The 14,191-nt window shown below is 33.1% G+C and overlaps 3 protein-coding genes and 1 pseudogene across 3 annotated transcripts; 2 read left to right on the top strand and 2 right to left on the bottom strand.

The window, feature by feature from the left end:
* The window catches only part of LOC106339031, a 10,502-nt pseudogene extending 9,797 nt beyond the window's left edge, over positions 1-705 (top strand).
* A 556-nt stretch (positions 706-1,261) lies between these two features.
* Positions 1,262-2,127, bottom strand: LOC106341585 (polyadenylate-binding protein-interacting protein 9-like). The gene is made up of 4 exons (XM_013780316.1): positions 2,023-2,127; positions 1,658-1,875; positions 1,442-1,552; positions 1,262-1,359 (listed from the first exon to the last, which is right to left on the bottom strand). The coding sequence occupies exons 2-4, from the start codon at positions 1,856-1,858 to the stop codon at positions 1,339-1,341; spliced, it is 333 nt and encodes a 110-aa protein (XP_013635770.1). The 5' UTR covers positions 1,859-1,875; positions 2,023-2,127; the 3' UTR covers positions 1,262-1,338.
* Positions 2,128-3,525: 1,398 nt separating this feature from the next.
* LOC106339030 (protein NUCLEAR FUSION DEFECTIVE 4-like) lies at positions 3,526-5,916 on the bottom strand. The gene is made up of 3 exons (XM_013777865.1): positions 5,627-5,916; positions 4,814-5,572; positions 3,526-3,958 (listed from the first exon to the last, which is right to left on the bottom strand). Exons 1-3 carry the CDS (start codon positions 5,914-5,916, stop codon positions 3,526-3,528), a joined length of 1,482 nt encoding a protein of 493 aa, XP_013633319.1.
* A 6,603-nt stretch (positions 5,917-12,519) lies between these two features.
* Positions 12,520-13,300, top strand: LOC106339029 (RNA-directed DNA methylation 4-like). Its single transcript, XM_013777864.1, has 4 exons — positions 12,520-12,712; positions 12,792-12,875; positions 12,976-13,061; positions 13,130-13,300. Exons 1-4 carry the CDS (start codon positions 12,520-12,522, stop codon positions 13,298-13,300), a joined length of 534 nt encoding a protein of 177 aa, XP_013633318.1.
* The last annotated feature ends 891 nt before the right edge of the window (positions 13,301-14,191 follow it).

Raw genomic sequence — 14,191 nt, 5'->3', positions numbered from 1 at the left:
TGATCAATGATTACATGTTGGATAAGCTGGATGGTAATTTATATTATCACCTTTTTGTGCTTTATTTTAGAGCCAAGATTTCCGAGATTCTTATATACACTAACTACATCCTATGTTTTAATTGTTTTTAGGTGAGGAAATGATTTATCTAAGTGCAGATAGTATTGATCCTACTGATACAAAAGCAGTGAATGATGAAGCACTTGACTCAGATTTTCTAAACAATATTAAAGTGTCTGGATTGTCGAATCATAGACTTCGCCTAAAAGTTGGTTGCCCGGTTATGGTTCTCAGGAATGTTGATCATCCAGAAGGGTTAATGAATGGAACAAGGCTACAGATTACACAGCTGATGGAATTTATGGTTGCCGCTAAGATTATCACTGGATCTAATGTTGGGAAGACAATATATATTCCTAGATTATTGATAACACCATCTGATACGAGACTGCCTTTCAAAATGCGCCGAAGGCAATTGCCTTTAGCTGTTGCTTTTGCTATAACAATAAACAAAAGTCAAGGCAGTCTCTCTCAGAAGTTGGACTCTTCCTACCCAGACCTGTGTTTTCACACGGACAGCTCTACGTAGCTATTTCCAGGGTCACATCGAAGAAAGGATTGAAAATTCTTATTGTGGACAAAGATGGAAAACCTCAGCGTAAGACCGTCAATGTTGTTTTCAAAGAGGTTTTCAATAATCTGTAAGCCAAAGAGTCACGATGAGGTATGTGATTAAACTCTCCATCATTTACTGTTTATTACTATATGCTAAGATCATATTTTAAAAAAACTCTTTGAAACGTGATGTGTTTTTCAGAGTTATGCACTTCATGAGAAGAGATGAGGAAGTTCTTTATCGTTCTTTATCGTACTTGAATTTCTTCAAGCTGTTTTCGACTTATTTATGGATTTGTGTTGTTTTTGATAAAACTTTTCATTTTTCTATTTATTTTCTAGATTTTAAAACTATAGCAAAGAAATAAAAACAATTAAACCAAGATATCAACATGCAATCAACTCACAGCCAAAACAATAAACCAATGAATCTGTTGTACATCACTTCTTATCTAACCAAGCCACTTAGATATACTAGGAAACGATAAATGGTTCTAATCTAACCAAATTTCCCTTCTTATACTAACCAAACCACTTAGATATACTAGCAAATGATAAATGGTAAATAAATACTTCTGAAACTCAAACCAAAATTAATTTAATGGATATTCTGAGGAACACTTGAGCTTACCATGGGAAGAAATGTGGGATTAACTGGAAGACTAGCAGTTTTGGAGGGTAAAACCCTCACCGGGTAGTACCCAAGCATCGTTCCACCAAGCCTTAAAGCTTCCCTTGCACCCTCTGTAATGCCAACTATGGGTTAAAATAACGGACATGGAATTTCTTTGTTATAGCATTTCAAGAATCCATCAGCCAAACTTACACTCTGGTCAATTTCAGAAACATATACTGTTCTTCTAATACTATCCTCTCTCCCAGCCTTAGAAATTCTTCCATTTAACCTCCTTCTCCCTTGGCTGTAACCGTTTCTTCTCTGTAATCACAAACAGAATCAAATGTAGCACAAGCAAAACAATTCAATCAAAGTTAGCTTTGCAATAACAAAAAAGTCACATGTAAATTATCAGATCAATCATACCTTCCGGTTATTGTCATCCTTCTTGAGATCATGATCAAATTCTTCACCGGATTGATTCTTTTTAGCCACGAAATCGCCAGCTGGCATAATTTGATTGTCTTTCCCAGTATGATTGTTTTTCTTGGTGTTGTTGTAGTAAGAAGAGAAAAACTCCTTTGCCAAAGGATTCAGTTTCTTGAACATCGCTACAATATTCTTCATATCTTCAAGATGATTCTCTGCAGAGTGAACAAAACAGAGCTTAAGAATATGAAACAATCGTAAGATTTGAGCTGAAAAACAATCAAATTGGGGGAGAAAACAAAACCCTAAAATCATCTAAAATAGTAATCGGTTGTTAGATAAATTTAAAATAATCTCCAAACCTTTGTAGATAAGCGTTAGTTAGTGATGATCTTCAAAAACTTCTTCCGTTTAGATTCAAGTGAAAAGTGATTTGTATCTATGTTTAACGATTTGGTGGGGAAGACAAAAACAGATTCTGAGATTAGCTTTATTCTTAACGAAGCTAAAGACGCGTGTATGTTCACAAAAAGTTTGTTTTGTTCCCGGAAAAAAATAGGTAACTGAAATCTAATGGACTCATTACTTGGATCATAAACTATTGTGGCCCATATTACAATCATTATTTAATCTCTGTTTTTGATTGTTTTTTTTTTAATTTAAGAAGATAAGTTATTAAAAATTCTAGAATAACATGGTTTTAACGTTTTTTTAAGATATATCTATAAGTCATTTAAAATATATGTCAATGTTATTTGTTAAATAAAAGATAGTTCATTTTTCTTAAAAAATAACAAAAAAAAAAATTAATTAATTAATTTATAATTATAATATAAGAGATATAAGTTTTATTTTATTTGACTTTAAATTTTCGTGAAATGTTTCAATATCTTAGAATTTTTTTTATTTTTATATTTTACCAAACTAGATTTCAAAAATTCATGAGTTTAATAATCAAACACTAATTCAACAAACAAAAATATATAAAAGAAAATACAAATACATAGTTCATTTTTTGAAATGATTAATTTGATGAAAAACAAGAAACTTGAATCACAAACTTATGTTTGAAAAATCCCTATACACATTTGAATATACATCATTCTTGACGTAAAAAAAATGTATATGTAAATAAAAATGAAAATTAATACCCGCGCGCGGGTCCAAATCTAGTAATCACTTAAAAATAATAGATGCATGATCAAGATTCTTTGCCCACGTTAGAACCAACAGAACATCAACTACGCACCCACAATATTATGTTGGGTATATTAATGGGACTCACCCGAAATTTTGTGAAGTCATATTTCTCACATTTTTTTTTAATATTTGAAAAATGTATTCACCATTTTTGTTGTTGTAAACTAGTATTCACCATTTAGATTCAAACAAAATCGTTTTGAATTATCAGCATTTTTTGGTTTAGTATTCTTAGAACATGATTAACCCGAGGTTCTTAAAATGGGGTTCTTAGCGGAAGTGTTTCTTAACTTCCGCTAAGAACCCCGGGTTAATCATAGTCTTATTAGTATTCACCATTTATGATCTTACACCAATTAATCTAACAAAAAGATTGAAAAAACAAAAAGATTGAGTTTACTATCATACAACTTATATATAAGAGAATCGGATCTTTATTAAAAATAACTTCGATCCTTACACCCTTCTCTGCATATCTATTTTTTACTATTCGTCTACCGTACAATACTTTTACCGTCTTACCATCAGTCTATCACCAAAAACATAACTATACAATAATATTTCCGTTTGGTCCAAAAAACTGTCGTCCTTTGATGAAGTGAAAAAGCGCGTGAGTACGAAAAACGTGCGTATACTACTCAATATTTGTTGTGTTTATTCTTCTACTAACGCATCTGCGAGTAGAACTTGCGGTTGCGCAGATATAAAACGGTGGCTAGAACGGTGGCGACAGAACATAGCATTCCCCAAAAGATCAAAGTGGTTTGAAAGCAATACATCCCAAAACACTTTCCGTCAAAACGTCCGTCCAAGGAAGCTCCATCGCGGTAAACTTTAGCTGCAAATAAACCAAAAGCAAACGAACCGATCGGAATGCTTCCGACAACAATGTTATGGTTAACTCCAAAGTGTTTCGTCCCAAAAAGCTCTGCAGTCATTGTGACGGAGAGAGAAGTCAATGCTCCGGAAACGACGCCGATCATCCCCGTGCTGACGTAGAGAGCAATGTCAGAGTCGATGAGGAGGAGGAGAAACGAAGCAACCATTGCTACAAGTGAGACTGCCATAGAAACCGGGCTTGATGGCATGTATCTGTTCCTGTAATGAATAAAAACAATTTTAGAATAATTCTCGAAAGTTAGAATAATTTCCGAAAATCAGGGAAAATAATTATAAAGATGGTTTTCGATCGCTTTGTCCACAGATTGTTCAATGAATTAGACCAAACACGAAGACGCAGCCTGGACGGATCCGGATATTCGGAAAATTTAGGGTACCCGGATCCGGATCCTCATCCGTCGGATCTGTGGATTTAATATCCGGATCCGGATTCGTGGTTTCCGGATATACGAATTTCGGATATCCGTCTCCATATTCTATTACCCACGGATATCCGGATCCGCAAAATAATTAAAAATAATATTTTTTTAAAAAAAAATACTACTTTTTTAATATAATACATAAATTAAATATTTATACAAGATTTATAAATATATTTATATATGTCTATAATATTGTAAGAACTAAAATATAATATTATAAGATTAATTCATGTATAAATATTAATATATCAAATATAAATATTAATGAAATTTAAAAATTTAATGTGTTTTAAAAGTACGGATTCGGATCCGGATATCCTGACCTAAAAATTAAGATATCCGGATCCGGATTCGGTTTGGACGGATCCAAGATTTCACTATCCAGATTCGGATTCGGGCACCCCGAATATCCTATTTTCGGAACGGATCCGGAGCGGATCTCAGATCGAATCCGGATCTCGGATAATAAGTCTGAGGCCTAGATGCTGTGAATGCAACATGTGTTATAATGGTACGTGCTAGGTCAACGTAGTTGTATTATTATGGAATAATTGATAAGGTTTTTTATTAATTAGTATCTTCCTAATTAATACAGAAAGGGTAAAAGCACAAAGCTAAAAAGTGATTGTACCTAGAGAGGAAGTAGTCGAGTAACGAAGGAAGCAAGCGGCCGAAAAACCCGAACGAGGACGAGAGAGCGACCATGGAAGAGGTCGCGGCGCAGCCACGAGACTCAGAGATTTGACCAAGATTGTTCATAAACACTATCCCCACCGTCGGACCGAACAAATATAGTCCAAAATATATCCAAAAGTCGAGTCTCTTCCATAGTTTTGTCCACTCGACCTCTTCTCTAACTCCAACTATTGCCTTCTCGTCAACTTCTTCTTTCTTTTGATCTTCTTCAATAGGAGCTTCCAAGTTGTATACCTTTTGTTGACTTCTTGTTGAGGACATAAGCTCTTCAAGCCTAACTCCACTTGGAATAGCCAGGGGAGCAAGAAGAAACAAAACAATGCCTACGAGTGCTAAAACCGCTGGAACCGAGAGAAGACTCGTAGCCACGGAGTATATCCCCGTGGCTATAGTCACAACAAACAAAAAGATAAAGCCCACGTTAACATCCCTAGATGAAAACGACATCGCTTTTGCTTCTCTCATCAACATAGGAGCCGTCACGAGACAACAAGCCAAAGGAACGAGAGAGCAGAGCAAAAGATAACCAGAGGCAGCTTCGCGTTGAGACGAGTAGAAGAACGTGTGGACTATGTCGGTGTAGATTTTTCCACTCAAAGCTTGATAACTCGCCGTGATCCCTACTGCGACTTGACGGTTCACAGGAAAACTGTTGATGGCTACGATAAAACAAGCCGTGTTGATCCAGCAGATACTGTTTCCGGCCAAGAAACTCAGCCCCCATATCTGATAAAACGATAACGTGAACATCTTTTTGACGATGCATAGATACTGGAGACCGTAGCCGGCGAAACCCAAAGAACCTCCGGCGAGAAGGACGAGCGGTAGAGGAAGATAAATGGCAGCGATTCCGGAGATGAAACCGAGGACTTTTCCGGCGTCGGAGGCGAAGGAGAGGTAGTTTAGTTTAAACTGAGAGATTGAGAGAAACTCTTTGAGCTGTGAAGAGTAAGCAGGGAAACTCAAGTTGGTGCCATTGATAGATTGAAGCCAGAGAAGAGCTACGAGGCTAAACCACCTGAGAACGTTGGGAGACATGTTACTTGAGATTGTGAATATTGAGAAGATCACTCGTTAAGGGGGTTTGTACTTATAAGTTATAACTGATGAGGGCTATGGCATTTGATGTCGATTTTATATTCTAATGGCACTTAGTATTGTGGTAATGAGAAAGGTGTGGTCAGTTTAGTAATCAAGAAAAAGGAACGAGGAAATTAGGGCGTAATTATTGTTTTAATTAAGTGCGGTGATGTTGCCTGCAAAATACAAAGGCCGACAAGTTAGCACGCGGTGCTAGAAGTCTACCTTCAGCTATGGTTTATGTCGACTCAGTTCCACCGTCTTGGCTAGCGGGTTTGGATTTTTCTTAGTCTATTATAGTCTTTTTGTTGAAATTTTTTTGTTATGTGTATACTATCGTTTACGTACATTTCCTATATATAAACTATTAGAGGTACATTGGACCAATGTTTTGGTAGGAGTTTAATTTTTTTACCAAATCTCTTTTTATTGTATACATGGTTTCGCACAATGTCGTAACATCCTATCTTATTACATTCAACATTTGGTAAAATTATTCAAAATCCAAGTTACTGAATTTGTTATTTATTAAAAAATATTTTAAATCTCTCCTCGTAGGAAAACCAATATTTTTATAAAAATTTATGTAAAAGAATTCGAATGAATTGAGTGAATTCAAAGTAGTTAAAACTGTAGAAAAACACAATTTATGATGGTATCTGAGAAAATTTAGAATGTTTTATTTATCTAATATTCCCAAAATTTGAATATATCCAAATAAATTCAAATCATTAATCCAAGATGCATAAATTTATATTTTATTTGAACTTTTATTTTTACAGTCTGACAACTACCTATGAGTTAATAAATTACGTTTAATGTGTTGACAATTAAAAAGTTACGTATAATGTATAACCCAATGAACGAACTTTATACGTAATTAAAAACTCACATATACCACAATTGTGTTTTCTTTTCTTTTATATTCTAGTTCCAATAGCCAATATATCATGTATGTATGTCTAACATCTTGGTGGTATACGATAACGTATAAATATTTAAAAGAATTGATTTGAATATTAATTTATATTACTAAAATGTTTTATTTTTTGTTGATTTGTCTAGAAATAATTTAAGGGTTAAACATATTTGAGATAAAATTAATAGTGGAATGATAAATGAGTATATTAGAAAGCTATTTTAAATATTGTGCAAACGCGACCAGCTGTGCACGAGAAAAGACTTTAGATGATTACATAGATAACAAGCTTTGGAGTCTCCCAAAATTAACGTACCGACTTTCACACGATATAAGGCCTACAGATCGAATGAACAGACGTAGAAAGCCTGCCTTTATAATTGATGATCGGGCGTCACAGTATGTTGATATACTGGTTAATTTTTTTTTTTGGCATTTTACAGATTCGTACTATACATGTATGTTCAGTGACAAAGAAAACTAATGTAAAACATAGAATAATCATCTCAAAGATGATTTCAAAATTAAGGTGATGGTCAAGGCCATTTTTCGGTGATAACAATATCTTCGCGCCGGATGCAGGTGTTTTCAGATATGTGTCTCTGTTCTCTCTCATGCAATGAACATGTAGGTCGTAGTTAGAACGATTTTATGGTTAATGGTTATCATCTTTTTCAGCGACGATGTGGAAGTCTTTGACATATGAGGAGGTTTTTATATTTAGTAGCTCATATATATGTACTTTTTAATATAGAGTATACAGTCGTGAGTCGACTGATTTTTACTGATAAAATTACGATGAATATGAATTTTTTTTTGGAAAACCACTTATTTTCCACACAAGTGGTGATCGGTCGAACAATAATAGTGTTTGTTCGGTCATATCTACTTTGATCAGTTGGCCATTATTGATCATCAGGTCTTTAAACTTCAGATGCTTTGGGATTGACCGATCATTTTTTTTTGTCAGCTGACCGATCATTAAAAATTCACATGTTGCACCAATTGTAGCTCTGGTCTAGTGAATAAACTTTTTGGATCATCTATTAAAAGTTTAAATGGTGACAAGTTCAATTCTCCTTAAGAATTATTCTCATACGTAAAGTTAGTTTAATATGGTCTGACCAATGAAGAGCTGGTCTAGTGAACATGCACTCCCTAGTCCTTACAAAAACAATCGTGGCTTTTCCGAATACGAAGAAAACTTAAAAACACTTCTTTAAGACTATTATGAACCATATGACAACTAATCTCATAATTTTTTAGTCCTTTCGCAAAATTATGATTATTTGCTATGTGTATATTCGGGAGCATGTTCAACATAACATATACATCATTGAGAAATTGCACAACAAAAAATGTCGCAGACATCAAATATGGAATGTTAAAGAAATTGATATATGATAATTGTGTGCTTAGTAGAGGACTAGCGTCTACGTGAATTATTTGGAGCCTAGACATGACGTAAACATTTTTTGAATATTTATTTATTTATCATGAATTTTATATTATATATTTTCAAAATTTTATACTTAATTAGAAAATTATTTTAGTGAAATATAATACAAAATAAGGTACACAAAATAAGAAAACCAAATAAACTTGTTAATTTGCACTAACAAACCAACTTGGGAAGAAGAAGGATAACCTTTGATTATACACGTGCAATTTGATGGTGAAGATAATATCATAATCTACTCTGATGTTTTTTTTTCGAAACATTAATATTTTAAAACACAAAATAATTAAAAATTAATCAAAACTAAAACCAGTAATACAACCGATTTTGACAAACTCTAAATTAATTTAGACCGACCCAAACAGAGTTGAGATGATTTAAGATGACTAAATCCACTTGGAGTGATTTGAGACTCTTAAATCAGAATTTTTAATTTATCTGACCGATTTTAATAATTTTAATCTAACATGTTTTGTATATTCCACTCTAGAACTCAAAAGTTTTACATACGTGGATTATGCGTCTCTTATTTAGACACTGGAAGGTTTATGAGTGGTTGATGTATGTTTTTTAATATATTTGTTGATTTCCTAGAAGTCTAGAAAGTATCATATTGTGTATCTTCTAAAGAGTTTGTATATTGCATTTTATCAATGTGCTAAAATCGGTCCAGACGCTACCCAACATTTCTTTGCTCACAATGTAGCACATTTGATTATGCTCGATAATGTGAACGGATGATAATTGGTTAAGCTGTACTCGTGAGCTGCGGGTCAATGAGAAGGTCTCCATCGTCTTTTTAAATTTCAGATTGGATTCACTTTCTTCCACGTTTTATGATAAAATAATAAATTTTAACTAATGATGCCCTTGCTTCTCGGAAACGCACGCCATGGCAAATGCTAAAACATGCAAATATCATTAGAATTGAAAGTGATCTGGATTTACAGAAGAGCTTATCCTAAAACATTTGTTGCCTATAATTTCTACGTGGGAGTCTATATAAAAGAAAAGGAATAAACAGAAAGAAAGTACGAGAAACACACAAAATTGAGCTTGGACCATGTGCAAATGCACCTCTAACACATGCATAGAACTGGAAGTGGACCTGCTTCCCCTTTTTTGAGACTACTAACAATAACACATTTAAAATCACAAAACTAAACATTTGCAACATTCATTTGAGAAGCTTTCAACCTTCTTGAGGCAGGACCCATAAGATTATTTTCTTTGTAACTTTCTTTTTTTCCAAAAAGACATCAATAATAATTAGGTATAACATAATCAAAGTACAAAGTTTAATTAGCTAGCCATGAAGGATAAACATAACCAGAGAAATAAAATTGTCAACTTGGCTAGCTAAGAAGTGTGCCGGCTCATAAGCTTAACGTTTAGAACACAATTAACAGTGGTTAAATTTGAAAAGCCAATCTTTGATGCCATCTATCAAGTTCAGAATGGAAATATACTGTACTTGTCCTAGTAATATCTGAACTGAAATTTAGCAATCTTCTTTAAAACAAACCGATATAAAACCTTAGCTCTTTTGCTTTTTAACATCACAGTTTATTTCAAACAAATTTGTAACAAATTTTAACAATTTTCTCTCCGCTCTCATAAATAAACCGAAATAAAAAATAGAGAATGAGTTGTAATCCTGCAAAGTACAAACTATGAAACTGGAAACAATGGGAACATAACTCTGCTACTTCAGAAAATAATTATTTATACTGAAATAAATTAATATATGCCTTGTCGACCCCATGTCCGTGTATATGACTAGTAACGAAATACGCAAAAACAAGTGATTACAAAAATGGCTTATTTGCCAACTAGCCATATTTCAACGATAAATTAAGAATATAGTATTGATTTTGACGTTATTAATTCTCACAGCATTTGTGCAATATTTTTTCGGTTTCGTCCTTCTTTTCAATAAGTTGCCAGTAATATTATCTATTTCTCCAATCATCCCAATTTCTCTTTTTAGGTTTATAAGAAAACAACATTGATGATTATTGCTGGTTAACGCATCGGCGGTGGCAGTGACTACAAAGATAGTGGCTACAGCAGGAGTGATTACAGATGAAACAGAGGTCGTCAATCCAAAAGAATCAGTCATCTTTCGTATAAAGATTACTATGACTGCGATGATTGGAGAAACATATAATATTATGGAAGAAGATAAACATAGTAAATAGAATAGAACATTCTAAATGGTATACTTCATATTAATGAAATTTTAAAATGGTTTAATAATAGTAGAGGTTGCTTATCCCAAAATCAACCCAAACCTTTTATAAACTAAACCCAAAACACTAATTACTAAACCCTAAAAGGGAATATAAACCCTAACCCAAATATCAAAATAAATTCAAAATTTTAAATATGCAAATAGAATAGTAACAAACAAATAACATAGTACATATTGTTTTTTGAAATGTTTATGAATACATGGAATGAAGTAATGTTTACCCAATGTCAACCTAAACCTTCTATAAACTAAGCCTAAAACTCTAACCACTAAACCCTAAAAGAAAATATAAACCCTAACCCAAATATCAAATATGCACATAGTATATCATAATATGAAGCATTATCAAAATAGAGTAGTAACAAACGAAATAACATAGTACATATTAATGTTTAAATTTTGAAATGTCTAAGATTACAGGAAAGAAGGTAATACCTACCCCAAAGTCAACTCAAACCTTTCATAAACTAAACCCAAAACACTAATCACTAAACCCTAAAAGGAAATATAAACCCAAACTCAAATATCAAAATATGGACATATTATATAATATGAAGCATTATTAAAATAGAATAATAACAAACGAAATAGCATAGTGCATATTGTTCAAATAACATAGTACTACTGGAAACTTACAGAACAAACAAGGGCGCCTCCACCGTAACGTCGTCGTGGTCTGTAGATTTCAGAAGCGGAGACGACATATGTAGCAAAGATTATGGATTTGGAGGTGGTTGTGGTGGCTTTGGTGGGGCAATGATGAATGTGAGTATGAATAAGGACATAATGATTATGAAAAAAAAATATTGATTATAAAAAAAAGATAGTAATTAAAGTGGCGATAAATACAAAACACAACGTAGAGTTGGTGATGACATATTGTAAACGTGACGGAAAGTAAGGTGGTAGGGATGGAAGAAGAATGGTGGTAGATGATAATCCAAAAAGAGAAAAAAATATTTTCTCTTTCATTAACCGGAGACGAGCAGAAATAATAGAAGTACCTTTTTTTTACTAGATATTTAATTCTGGTTTATTTTATACCTATACAGCCTAATTTTCCTTACAAAAATATACGCGGAATAAGTGAAGGACGACTATCTTCATTCCAAGATCAGCACAAGTTGGTCAAAAAAGGATCAGCACAAGTCGGAGAAGCACGTGATGAAAAGATATGCAGACAATCAAAACAGAATGACAAGCTATTTAAACCCATAGAGGGACTTTAACATAAAAAAAAAAATTGATATGTTTAAAATCCGATATAACTTGTACTATTAGTTAGCCGGGGATTTTTCCGTGCCTCAGAGAATCAAGGGGCATAAGAAAAGAATAATGGGTATGTGTAAAAAGAATTTTCCGATTAAAAGATTTTTTGGTACATTTGATGTTGGTCCTGTCAATGGAGACAAGAATATGTGTGTCTGGTTACAGAAAATTTTAACTCTAATTATGTAGAAATTGTGGATACTAAAATATATATGACTGATTATGTATTTACTTTGGATGGTTCCATTGTTAGGTAGAAAACTATTTTGCAGTCGACAATAACTTTGTCTACTAATAAAGAAAGTGTTGTCATAAGCTACCAGAAAAAAAAGGAATCTCTTGAGAGTATTGGTTAATGATTTTGGTCTATATCGTGATCTGGATACAATGTACTGCAACATTTTGAGTGGTATCTATTTAGCCAAGAATCATGTTTTGTCATGAAATGACCAAACATAAATACGTGATATCATTTCTGACAGTAAAAGGATTCAAATGAAGAAAGTATGAACAATAATATTATTGAAATGTTCATTAAAGGTTACTACAACAACTTCAATCGTTGTTTGGATTTGTTGAACATTTCAGTTGGCATCTAGCTCGAAAGAGGGTTTGGTCTAAAAGAATTTGACGGAAATAGAGAATCTGATACATCTTGCAATGGAATTGTTACATTTGTTTTGTAGAATCCAAGTCAAAGTAGGAGGCAAGCCTGTTATTGTTAGAGTTAAACGTAAAGTAGGAAGGGACTTGAAAACGTTATGGCAATTAGGGTTGGAGATCAATGAAAGATCATTCAAACTGCCGTTACTGAACTTATCAAAGCTACCTCTTTCCGGTTCCGTGAAGAAAGGTAGGTAATTTTACATCATTTTCAGGCCTTTTGTACTTGGTATGGACTCGGTGAGACTTGAATGTTGTTCATGTGGCAGAGGATGTGAAGCCCAAGAAGGTGCTCTTGCGGCACTTGGAGACAGTCACTGTTGATGTCATTCACTCTCTATTTGCGAGGCAACGTTTTTTTTGTTCTGGTTAAAGTATGGACCTTGAATGCAGTTTTGATTGTTTTTTTTTTTGTGTGTTCTTTCTGTTGGAGTCTGATGTTAATGAAAATAGTTGCAGCAAAGGAAAGTTTGAAGAGCCTAAAGTTGCTTTCAAGAAGGAAGGAACAGCGCTTGACCAAAGACTGCAAAAAGCAACAGGTAACTAACTGGCTCTTGGTCATGAGAACATTTCTTAACATCTTAAGAGAGTCTAAGTACCATTTTAGGTAGCTAACTCGAGACTTGTGAAAAGTTTTACTGTTTCTGCTAGACCGCTGCATAGAATGCTCGGCTTGAGCAATTGGCGGAGTGGGAAGGGAAACAAAGATAAAGAACTTCATGAGAGGTGTAGTTTCTATGATGTTATTCGTGTTGATGCTGAAGAAAAACCAGAGTAATTAAGTTGTCTTGTATATAAATTATTAAGAGTGAGAAATAGTTTAGCTGTGTTTGAAGTAGCAGTAACTGAAGGTGCATTTTCTCATCTTACTCTAGGTTAACATCCTTGGAGGACCAGAAGTTGCTGGCTAGTTTCTTGCCTGTCCTTAGAGAGAGTATTTGTATGATTGGTGCTGTTGGTCCGTGGTTATACACTTTATACTCTATTGTGTCCAAGAAACCGCAAGTCAAGAAAGAAATAAATACTAAACTACATTTAGTTAGCTCTTAACGGTGAGTTTTTATTGTAGCAAATCAATGATGATATATATATGCCAAGAAGACTATAGTCTTCGGCTGTGAGTCAAAATTGTTTAAAATAAAACTAACCAAAACTTGGTAGATGTCTTTTATCACAAGTAATATAAGAGATAAAAGAGTTATTAAACAAAAATATTCATTTCATTTTTATTCTTCTTTCATAATTAGTTTACATATTCATGGACAATTATCCAAAAACACAGAAGATAGTTTTTATACAAAATAATAAATAAAAATGACTAAAATACCATTTATTAAAAAAGGCAAAAAAAAAACAAAGCTACATTTAAAAGATAATACATTTAATATAACTATTGTTTTAAAAATATTTCTTTTAAAAATTTGTGCTATCTTAAGGTATTTCTCTATATTCATTTTTCACTCTTTTTGTCTTGTTTATTCATCTTCGTATCTTCTCTATTAAAAGAGAAGTACCATTTTTATCTACTATTTAGAAGTCTACTAGGACCATTTCATTAATCACATAATATGATATAATAATTAATAGGAATATTAATAATAAATTAATTTTAACTATAGATTTGAATTTTATTTTCAGTTATAACAAAATCTGTTGAGAAAAATCTAAC

Source organism: Brassica oleracea, chromosome C4, assembly GCF_000695525.1.
Source record: "Brassica oleracea var. oleracea cultivar TO1000 chromosome C4, BOL, whole genome shotgun sequence".
Taxonomy (NCBI): Eukaryota; Viridiplantae; Streptophyta; class Magnoliopsida; order Brassicales; family Brassicaceae; genus Brassica; species Brassica oleracea.
This window is presented reverse-complemented; position numbering and strand designations above follow the sequence as displayed.